The sequence below is a fragment of the Miniopterus natalensis genome, chromosome 21, assembly GCF_054644295.1.
Source record: "Miniopterus natalensis isolate mMinNat1 chromosome 21, mMinNat1.hap1, whole genome shotgun sequence".
Classification (NCBI taxonomy): domain Eukaryota; kingdom Metazoa; phylum Chordata; class Mammalia; order Chiroptera; family Miniopteridae; genus Miniopterus; species Miniopterus natalensis.
This window is the reverse complement of record NC_142101.1, coordinates 9902588-9913732: the sequence shown is the minus strand read 5'-3', so window position 1 is coordinate 9913732 and position 11145 is coordinate 9902588. Positions and strand designations below refer to the sequence as shown.

Here is an 11145-nt window from a genome sequence, read left to right as displayed (position 1 = left end):
CATCGTGGCCTTCCTTCAAGATGGTTCCTAACTGAAGTACAAAACTGTACTTCACAGATGGCAGTCTCGCCTCTCCAGAGCCCCCAGCCCAGACCTAGGCTGATTATAGTCACTGATTTTATTATGAATCCGAATTTCTCCAGCAAGAATCTCTCTTGAACCAGTCATGCGCAAAGTGACTTTTTCTAACCATAAGCAGGTGGCTGCCCCATTTCCATTCTCAAAACTGACCTCCTCCTGCCCAGGGAGGGGGCTGGAGGAGGGGAGGGCTGGAGAGGCCTGATGTCACACAGCCCTACATAAGGACCTCCTTTAGGCCCCTGCAGGAGGATTGGAAGCAGCTGGGGGAATGAGTTAGGTCCTGGCTGTGGGATTTTTTAATTTTTTTTTAAATCAGACACAGACACAGCTGTGGAGCAAAATGCAGACTCCACAAAAAAGCCAAAGCCTCAGACCCTTCAAGCAGAGGAAGAGCTTGGGTAAAGTTCTCGGGTAGCGTCTGGGTTACCAGACAGGGGGGAGAGGAGAGACTTCGCCTGCTGTTTCCTTACTCTTTTGTACTCGAAATGTTCGCAGCAACCAGGCAAGAGGAAGTTGCGGGAATCCGGGCAAAGTTCCCAAACAAGATCCCGGTAAGACTCCACTGTGCCTTTTGAAAAGGGGGGTATGCTCTGTTCCTTGAAAGCCAAAACAATATCCCACTGCCTCCCCTGTTCTAAGAGTCTCGGATACTGAGAGCTCCGAGCCACGTCCTCAGGGGCTGACACTCTCGACAGGTGGTCGTGGAGCGCTACTCCAAGGAGAAGTTCCTGCCCCTGCTGGACAAGACCAAGTTCCTGGTCCCTCAGGAGCTGACCATGACCCAGTTCCTTGGCATCATCCGGTAGGTGGCAAGGTGCACATGGGAGGTGGGGAGGGTCCCTGGGCTCTTTTCTTCTGGTTGCTTAGTTTGCTTGGTTTTGAGGATGGGAGCACTCCAGGAGAGGGAAAAGGTTTCGTTTGTGACTAACTCTTAAATTCTGTAGTCCCAGAAAAGATGCTCTGAGATTCCATCTGTTTTAACCAGGTGGGAGAACCCCTCAGATAACAATCTAGAGAGTCAGAGCTGCCAACATTTCTAAGAATTTTCTAAAACTGTCTTGGCTCTAAAACTAGTCCAGGGTATCTTTCCTTCCTGATCGTGTGGGAAACCCAGTCAGCATTCTCTCAGTAGAGACACTACCTTTTTAGGGCATGTGCGCCAGGGGAGTGGGGGCAGAGAAGAGGGACAAGGATGGTGTCCCCCAAACACACTCCTCCTTGGCATAGGGCACAGCAAAGAAAACGGAGCCACTTTTAAGGCTTCAGAGAGCTAAGTGGTGTCCCCGGACCCATGCATTGAACACAAATGACTGTGGGTAATGTGACCGCCCCGTAGGTCATTCTTCAGAGTTCAAGTCTGGAGGGGCCGGCCCCTGGAAGCAGGGCAGCTGTTGCAGCTTGTTTCTTCAAGATTTCATTATGAAAAAAAGAATTCATTATGAATATGCCTTTGTTTCTGTTTTATTTTGATGAGTTATTCAAGAGCATCCTGAGTCCTCTCCTCAGAGAGACATGTCAGCCCAGGGTGAATGGAGGTGGCTGAGGGACAGAGTTAGGATTAGATCCCATCACATGATGTAACATGTGGTAACCTCCATCCCCCCAAAAACAAAACAAAAAAAACCCTTTGAAGTCTGAGAGCCATTCTTTTCCTGTCCCCAGTCAGGGGTCCTCCTACCTTCTCCACTGCCCCCGACTCACATCCTCATTGTCACATTTACGTTCACAATGTTTATTGAGCACCAACTGTGTTCTGAGTGCTCTCTGGGCTCTGTGTTTACACCAGTGAGCAGAACAGACACAGATTCCCGTCCACGGTCCTCTCTCGGGGAGATGCCACAACCCTCATCAAAGGAGAGCGTGGCAAAGACAGGTGTTGGACACACAGGCGCTGGGAATGGAACTTCCTTCAGGGTCCATGTCAGCACAGTCGCTCCCAGGTCCGCCATTCCCACTGCAGAGCGGTTCTGTTCCACCCAGAGACAGCCAAGCACCTGTCAGAGCCGAAACCTTTGGGGTCCTTTAGGGAGGGATTATCTGGTTATAAAATTCATCAGGCTCCGGCCACCCTCTCCCCCACTGCCGCATGGACCTAGATCACCTGCAGGTTCAGAGCTCAGAGGCCGGAGCGGAGCCAAGGGAGGTGTGCTTTAGGCCGGACGTGTATTAGGCCATCCTGCTGTCCGCCACGCCCGGGATGAGCCTGAACTCGGGTTGACCTTGGCATGGAAAGCAGGTCCGGCTGAACCTGGGTGCAGAAAGGGCAGGGGGAGGACAGGGCCCACGGGGAGGCAGGAGAGCCCCTTCCTAAGGCTATTTGACACGAGGCGCTGGAAGAGATTGGGGGCCCCTTTGGACCTCTGGGGAAACACCTTCCACTGAAAGCCAAGAGGGGTTACTGACTTGGAGCATTTCTGTGTTGGTGCGTCTCCCAGTTAACGACGGGAAGGCTGCCCCCCTTTGGGCCCAGCTAGGAGGCCTGTGCTGTCTTAATCTTGAGCGTCCCAACGCTGCAGAGCCCGGGCTGCTTCCCCACCCACCGCACCGACCCTGCGGGGCGGCGCCCAGGCACCCCATTTCCAACAGGCCGCCCTGGGGGGCTCGCGAGCTCGAGCGGGGAGGGGGCGCGTTGGGGAGGCTGGTGGGCACTGGCCCCGGGGCCCGGCTTTGGGCCCGGGCCCTCCCCGCCCCCACCGGGTAACCGGCCCCTGCCCCGCCCCTCCCCCGCCAGGAGCCGCCTGGTCCTCGGGGCCACCGAGGCCTTCTACTTGCTGGTCAACAACAAGAGCGCGGTGAGCATGAGCGTGACCATGGCGGAGGTCTACCGCGACTACAGGGACGAGGACGGCTTCCTCTACGTGACCTACGCCTCCCAGGAGATGTTCGGCGGCGGGCAGCCTGCGGGGCGGCGCGGGCCCGGGGCTGGGCCTCGCAGCGGGGCCCGGGGCCCGCAGGGCGCACCCGCCTCCTCCCGCGGGCGGCGACGGACCGACCCCGAGCCCGGCCTCCCCGCGGCGGGGGCGCCCACGTGGCCGGAAGTGCCGGTCGCCCCGCCCCTTTCAGTGCGCACGCGCGGCTCCCCGTGGGACCCCGCGGAGGCTCCTGGGAGTTCTGCTCCTAAGGACCCTCTTCTGGGGGCGGGGCGGTCGCAGGCTCGGGGCTTTGGGCGGCGGCTGGGTCTTCAGGGGCGGGGACCACAGGCCCCGGAGTGTGTGTCACCTGCGTGGCCCGAGCGCCCTGGGCCGCGTCACAGAGAACCTGAGCCCGGGGGTTCACTTTTCCACTCTGTGTGACCAGCCAGCCGAAACTCAGCGCCTGACGCCCTCACGACTTCATTATGCTCGTGGGGTCTGTGGGTAAGGATTTTAGAGACCACACATGCAAACACACACACACGCACACGCACACACATGCACATGCACACAGTCACACATGCAGATGCACACACACACAAGCACACATGCACACGCACACATACACATGCACACATGCACGCACACATGCGCTCACACACGCACACACATGCACGCACACGTGCACATGCACACGGTCACACACATCCGTGTGCACGCATGCGCGCACACATGCACACACACATGCACACACACACGCACACACATACAGTGTCTACAGCTGGCCTCCGCTCCCCAGTGGGGGGCCTGGGCCTGGAAGAGCTAAAAGGCGGGGAGTGACTTGAACAGCTGGGAGCTGAAGTCATCGGGAGGCCTGTCACTCTCTCGTCTGAGTCCCGGCTGCGATGACTCACGGCCGCCTGGGGCGGTTCCACGCGGCCCCTGCCTGCAGGGTTCCAGGAGGGAGCACCCTCAGGAGCAGCAGCTGTGGAGCCTGGGAGCCAAGAAGCCAAGACTGAAGCTGACCCCTGTGACAGTGATGAATTTCAATCGATTTTGGTCTAGATCTTTTTTCTTCATTTTCTTAGCCTCTCCTCAGGTACTTAGAACTAATTGGCAATTTGTACTTCTGTCAATTAGGACCACGTTTCTTTTAGGCTGTTCCTCAGTTTGTATTGATTTTTACAAGTCCATACAGTTTGGTAATTAACTCCTCGTAGGCCATGTGTATTAAGAATAATTATACAGTTCCTTTTTATCTTGGCTATGGCAGACTTTCTCATGTAAATGTTTTTTATTCTTATGTGATCTTTTCCTTTGTGGCTTATGAGGGTCATGGTCTCAACATAAAGACTCCCTCCAACGCCAAAATTATAAAAAACGTAAACCCTTCCTGTGTTTACTTCTTGTGTTATGATTTCATTTTGTTTACACTTAAGTATTTGAACCAACTGGAATTTATTTTGAAAACAGAAGAAAGTTACCCAGGTTCCATTTCCTCCAAATGACTAACCATTGTCATGTGCTTTTAATAAATAATCTGTCCGTGGACATTGAATTTGCTGTGATTGTTTATGTCTCGTCACCATAATAACTCCAAAATCCTTAGGAGCATAGACTGTGACTTCTTTGGATTCCCCATGGCTCCTAGTAATGCCAAGCACATCGTAGGTGTTTAATTAATGTGGGTGATAAATTAAGAGAGCTTTGGTGTCAACTTCAGAGGGAGACAATAGAATGACTGGCTTGAGCTTGGATTTCACAGTGATTGAGTCAGGCAGGAAAACTTTTTTGCTTTTTCTTTGCCTGTTGCAATGCATGAGTCACCCTCTCCTCACCCCCATAAAACCAAAGAGGGCCAGACAAAAAATGTGGCTATTTATGTCACAGCTAACATAGGATTTATAGCTGACCCCAGATTTACTTGAATGCGCAGACCAGAGGCCAGTAAACTGCCTCCGGCCTCCTACCTGGGGCCCATTTTTGTACATAAAGTATTATTGGACCACAGCCTCGTCACTGGTTACTATTATTGTCTCTGGCTGCTTTTGTGCTACAGTGGCTGACTTGAGCAGCTGTGACAATAGGCTCTATAACCTGCAAGGTCTAATATATAGGGGGCGGGGGGGCAAAAGATTAAATTACTTAGAGTAAAAAAAAATACTGTCTATCTGAAATTTAATGTAACTGTGTGTCCTTTATTTTTATTTTCTAAACCTGGTTACCCCTTATGCGGCTCAGACACGGGCTCCAGACAGCTTTATCCCTCAGGATGCTAATCCCTGCACAGTGCATTTTAAGCAATAGAACTACACCCAGCTAGGATGGCAAACTTTCCATAGGCTGTTCCCTTTCGACTCACTGGGAAATGCCAGCTGTATCTTCAAAACCAAGGCCAACTGGCTTCTACCACCCCAGGCAGGGGTGGCTGTCACCCCCACCTCCCCAATCCTTCCTGCATACACACCCCATTCATGCCTTTATTATTGAATTCTCCACAATGTCACTTATTGCAGTTAGTACCTTGCCTAGCAGGATCAATATGAATTAAAATTGCATATGTGAATTAACAAAGAAATGAATGAATGAATAAAGCATTATAAAGACTGTTGCATTCATTAAACAAGGGGGCCATTCAACTGAGGTGGCTCTAATATCTTAGCAACATATACAAATCAAGGTTTCTCTCTCTCCAAAATCATTCAATCAATCAATCAATAATCTAAGCCCATAAGTGCCTCAAGTTTACAAAATCAAAACGCTAAGGCTGCTCAGGCCGCTGTGGTTCACACTGTTGAGCATCACCCGTAAGGCGTTAAGCTATAGCCCATCACTTCCAGCTTGGCTCAGCTGGATTTGAATTGATTTTTGCTCAAACTCTTTAAAATTTAGTGATTTTTAGAGAGATAGAAGAAGGGAGAGAGGGAGAGAGAGGGAAAGAGAGAGAAGAGAGAAACATCGATTTGTTGTTTCACTTATTTATGCATTCACTGGTTGCTTCTTGCATGTGCCCTGGCCAGGCCTCGAACCCGCAGCCTTGGCGTATCAGGGCAAAACTCTAACCAACTGAGTTACCCGGCCAGGGCTGCTCTTAAAATTTTTGATATGCCTCAGTTTACCTTTAACAACACAGTGAACATACTCTTTAGATCTATTTTTTGAAGTAGATGCCTGTTTGCTTGGGGATAGCAGGGACGTTGCTGGAATACAAAACCATAAGTGAAGATGCTGGAAAACAGTGAAGATGTCATAGTTAACAGAGTGGAACTTCGGTGTCCAAAGCACCGTCAGACAAATACTAAAAAACCCCAGATATTTAGATCATGAGATCAGATCAATAAAGGGAAAAAGTAATAACTACAATGTTTTTGGTGATTGTATTTTTAAAGGCAGTTCTGAAGACCTCAGGGAAGGTGATTCTCAGGTTGAAACCTAAAGGAATCACCAGGCGAGGAGGGGCTGGGCCCGTGAGTAGGAGGGTGGGTGGGGGTGTGGATGGAAGAGACTGTAGAGTTGCTTCTCCCTTTATTCTTCGGGACAAATTACAATAAAACTGAGTTTCTGAATAGATTTGGAAAACCCCCAGAGGTGCCTCTGTGGTAGGCAGCTTGTTTTGAACCTACAGCGACTTTAGCCCGGGGCTCAGGAGAAACTTCTGCCCCTCCCTTAACTACCTTGAATTAGGGGCCTTACCCAAAATAAGAGATTATCAGAAATAACCTCTTTGACCCACCTACATGGCGGGGCAAACTTCTGTTTACTAAACATCTGGTCTTGTCCTGCCCTGAGCCTTTGAAGCCCCCAGGGGGCCTTACCTCATCCCGAGCTCAGAATGTCTCTCGCTGGGCTGGGCACATGGGGTCCCTGACTTTCTCAGGAATGCGGGGTTCCCACGCACAAGCACGCATTAGATTGGCTCACTTTCTCTTGCTAACCTGTCTCATGTCTATTTGATTGTTAGACCAGCAAGGAGAACCTTGATGGCAGAGGAAAGTTTGTTCCTCCCCCACGAATCCTAATATTGAACATTTGCTGACAGCAATGAGCCAGGCATTGTGCCAAGCCCTTTCCACGAAAGATTTCTGTTGTTGTTGTTGTTAAATCTCATCCAAGGAAATTTTTTTCATTTATTTTTTTAGAGAGAATGGAAGGATGGGGGAGAGAGACAGGGAAGCATCGATGTGAGAGAGACACATCCATTGGTTTCCTCCCTAACACGCCCCAACTGGGCCCGGGGATCTAGCCTGCAACCGAGGTACTTGCCCTTGGCCGGAATCAAACCCAGGACCCTTCAGGCCACAGGCGGACACTCTAACCACTGGGCCATACCATCTAGGGCGAAAGGTTTTATTTAAACCTCACAAAAATCCTGTGAAGTAGGCACAGTTATAATCTCCGTTTTAGAGATGAGACCATTGAGAGGTGGGAGGTTAAGAAAGGTCACCAGGCAAGGAAGAGGAAGGCTGGTGTGGCTCAGCGGTTGAGCATCCCCCTAGGATCCAGGAGGTCGCTGGTTCGATTCCCAGGTTGCGGGCTCCTCGATCCCCAGCAGGGGACGTGCAGGAGGCAGCGGATCAATGACTCTCATCATTGATGTTTCTCTCTCTCCCTTCCTCTCCCTGAAATCAATTAAAAAACATTTTAAAAAATTCATTGAATCAAGTCAGAGAAACTGTGGTGAAGGGAGATTGGGGGTTCAAAGGAGTTTGTGAGAGTTAGTCAGAGGCCGGCTGCTGGGGAAGGTTTTATTTCTTTCCCTCCCACTCATGAGTCACCGAGCTGAGCATATTGCCCATAAAATGTGACTGCACCTTCCCCGAGGTGCCCGAGGAATGAATGAATGAATGACAGCGAGGCGCGTTTAATACGCGCCGTGAAAGACATCACACGAAAGTAAAATACACTTTATTCCCTGTTCGCCTCTCGGGGCTCCAGCTGTGACTGATTTTATTGTGGTGACCAGGCTTAGCGCATATTTTCCCCTGCCCGGTTTCCATCTCCCTCCTGGTGGGATCTTGCCCCCCCCCCCCCCCCCGCAGCTGCAGAAGGGCCACATGCTCGCATGCCAGCTGCCTCTCCCGTTGCATCATGTGTGAGCTCCGGTTGCCATGGAAGCCTGAGGTTGGGAGCTTGTGTTTGCCTTTGCGGAGACCTTTTTGCATCGCTCGCCCCAGCAGCTAAGCATCCTGAGCTTCGGTTAATCTTCGTGTCAGGTGAAGCTCTTCTTCTGTTCCAGCTGCTTGGCACCTGACACTTTACCTAACCCAGAGTCGCCAGGCGGCACAATGCCAGGGGTTTCTATCCTCAGGGCGGCCAGGGGAGCGAGCCCCCCGGAGGCCTGCAGCCCACTTTCCTCCCTGCCCCACAGGCCGCCCGAGCAAACCCCACCCTCCCCCTCGGACTTGCCTGAACTGCTTTCAGACAGTTGGGACTCACCCGGTTAGGCCTTTACCGTCTCTTAGGGTCCTGATATGCACCGGTCAACCACTGCTTGGGTGTCTCTGAACCCCGAGATGCTGCGTGAGGTGCTCTGCAGTTGAAGGGGTATCGGGATGAACTACCTCGAGCTTCAAGGGGTCTCTGTCTGGGCTTCTTGGGGAAAGACTAACAGCGTTTAACGCTGGTCCTCTGGTTCATTTTCCCGAGAATAGTTCAGCTTTGAATGGGGGTGGAAAAGGTGAGGGAATTAAGCAAAAAAAACCCCAAAAACAAACCCTCCTAGACAACAGTGCCTTGATTACCAGAGAAGGGGGGGGGAATGGAGATGGAAGGAGACTTGACTTGGGGTGAACACACACAACATACAGATGGTGTACCCCTGAAACCTATATAATTGTATTAACCAGTGTCCCCCCCAATCAATTCAATAAAAAGAAATCTTTGAATATCCCCCCTCCCAAAGTTCTACTCCATACACCAGCGGCCCGATTACTTTTATTTTCTCAGAAGCAAAAATTGAAGCCCTCTGCTCTGTCTTTACCACCCCCCTCCCCTCCCATCTCCTTCACCACCCTTAATCCCATCACCCGGCAATTTAATCTCTTCGGTCACTTTGAATTTGCCCAGGTGGGCAGGAGGGACGTACAAGGAGTCAAAGGTGTGCTGGGAAGACAGCCACGGCTTTGGTTTGCTCTGGGCAGGACCTTAACCCCTCTCTATGGGCATTTATTATTAAAGTGATAAACCATTATATTCACTCTTACAACTGGTCTGATAAGATTTCCACAAATAAAACATTTTCAAGCAAAAAAAAAATCCCTCTCCCTCATAGAAAATAGTTATTTTCTTTATTTTATTTCTTCCCATCATCATTTATCCCTCTATACCCTCTCCCAACTACACCCACCTCTCCCCCCCAATCACCATGTGTGTTCGTGTCCATAAATTCTCTTTTTTTCTTTTTAGCTCGATCCCTCCCTCCACCACCTCCAATCCACCCCCCCTCCCAGAGCTGTGAGCCCGCTCTCTCCGAGCCTGTCTCTGTTTTGCTTTGCCAGTTCAGTTTGGTCATTAAATCCCACATATGAGTGAAATCACATGCTATTTGTCTTCCTCTGGCTGGCATACTCCACGTGGCATAATGCTCAATTAAGTAAAGTTATTTTTGATGATACCTTGAGGACACCCAATCGAGAGCCCACTTGAAATTTGTCAGCATGAGCTTGAGAGCCTTGGCCCACCGCTCCTCGGGGTTCAGGTGGGTCCGGATGGAGTAGAGGCCGCCCCCGACCCCCGGGTCTTCCATCAGGCCCCTGTCCGCGTGGATCCTGTAGGGCATGCGGAGCCCCTGCTCGCCTTTCTCGGCCCCCTCCTTGAACTGCTGCATGCAGTCCAGGAAAGCCACCATGGCCTGGTCGAACCTGCTGCCGGGGAGAGCCCTGGGGCCCCAGGCACAGAACAAGGGCAGCTCCAAGGAGTCGTCTGATAGTGACTTCAGGTAGGAGTGGCCCCCGCAGGGGACGAGTCGGTACCTCTGGAACTGCAGACCCACCGCGTTGGACAAGGCCGCCAGCAGCAAGGCCGTCTGCCCCCAGGCGGCGTTGATCTCACCCCAGCTCACAGGGACAGCGGGGACGCAGCCCAGCCTGAAGTTATTGATGACGGCCAGGGGGCCATCAACGCGGATGTCAAACGCGGCCTTGAAGGCGCTGGTTTTCGCCAGCTGGGCCAGCTGGGCCTGGGCGTACCACAGCCTGCTCTCCACGCTCCTCAGCTCGTCATGCAGTTCCAGCTGCTGCCAATGCAGTTCCCTGCAGTCCCTCTGGTGCTGCCTTTCCCGCCGGCCCAGCCTCTCGGCCTCCGCCTGGGCTGCCTCCAGGGCCACAGCCGCGCTCTCTCGGTTCTCGTCCACCTCGGCCAGCTCCTGGACCAGCCTCGCCTCCTCCAGCTCCGCGTCCTTCAGCTCCCCCTGCAGTTCCTCCCTCTCCTCTTCCTCACTTACTCGGTCCCTGGTCTCCAAACAGCGCCTGTAGTTCTCACTCTCGGACGCTGAGATAGCGAGCTGGGTGTCCAGCTGCTCCAGGAGACTGTCAGTGCAGTCCTCGCACAGGGGCTGGCCCAGATCGTCACCGGAGAGGATGTCAGAAATGCCCCCCATGGCCTTCTGGATGCTGCTGAGAGTCCTCTCGGAGCTCAGCTTCCCAAGCAGGGTGAAGCTGCTGGGGCTGAACCTGGACGGCTCGCCATCGCCAGGGAGGGGCCCCCCAGACGTACCCCCTGGAAGCTCTTCAACATCTGTGTCCTCCCTGGAGGTAGAGGCTTCCTCCGGAGTTTCTCTTGGCTCCCCCCTAGCTGGGGGGAGCTTCCAGGCTGCAGGTTCCTGGCTGCTGTCAAGGCCCGAGGTCTCCGTGGACTGAGTCAGCTTCAGGGGCTGCTGGCAGCGCTGGCAGATGAAGCGGATGGAGGCCATGGTGGAGGCCTTGCCTTCCAACTTTGATCCTAAGTCTCCTCTGGCTCCCCAGTGACTTGTCCGTTTATACTTCGTAAGATCTTTAGAGGAGTGACTTCTACAATGCATATCTCATCTCTCACTCTCCCACCTCAAACCTGACCCTCCTTAGATACCCACGGACCTCCTTTAGCCGTTTTAGACAAGTGAGTCTTTCTCAAAGGAATATCCAATTATCTCACGTTTCGAAACTTCTTTAACATTCTCAAGGCACATCTGAAGAGCAATCTCTCACATGAAGGATGAGAGTAATCTTCCTAAAAA

General features: G+C 52.3%; 2 protein-coding genes across 2 annotated transcripts; one reads left to right on the top strand and one right to left on the bottom strand.

Annotated features, from left to right (window-relative positions):
- The first annotated feature begins 330 nt into the window (after positions 1–330).
- MAP1LC3C (microtubule associated protein 1 light chain 3 gamma) lies at positions 331–8473 on the top strand. Its single transcript, XM_087829052.1, has 5 exons — positions 331–479; positions 577–632; positions 777–883; positions 2813–3119; positions 8396–8473. Exons 1-5 carry the CDS (start codon positions 422–424, stop codon positions 8471–8473), a joined length of 606 nt encoding a protein of 201 aa, XP_087685178.1. The 5' UTR covers positions 331–421.
- Positions 8474–9531: 1058 nt separating this feature from the next.
- BECN2 (beclin 2) lies at positions 9532–10842 on the bottom strand. The gene has a single exon (XM_016201379.2). It carries the CDS (start codon positions 10840–10842, stop codon positions 9532–9534), a length of 1311 nt encoding a protein of 436 aa, XP_016056865.2.
- Between the last annotated feature and the right edge of the window lie 303 nt (positions 10843–11145).

What these genes read in the sequence shown, in the direction of transcription:
- MAP1LC3C (XM_087829052.1), top strand. Translation starts at nt 422, where the DNA reads ATGCAGACTCCACAAAAAAGCCAAAGCCTCAGACCCTTCAAGCAGAGG. An exon ending in AGTTCCCAAACAAGATCCCG is followed by an intron (nt 633 to 776) that starts GTAAGACTCCAC and finishes CACTCTCGACAG; the next exon opens with GTGGTCGTGGAGCGCTACTC. An exon ending in CAGTTCCTTGGCATCATCCG is followed by an intron (nt 884 to 2,812) that starts GTAGGTGGCAAG and finishes CTCCCCCGCCAG; the next exon opens with GAGCCGCCTGGTCCTCGGGG.
- BECN2 (XM_016201379.2), bottom strand. Translation starts at nt 10,842, where the DNA reads ATGGCCTCCATCCGCTTCATCTGCCAGCGCTGCCAGCAGCCCCTGAAG.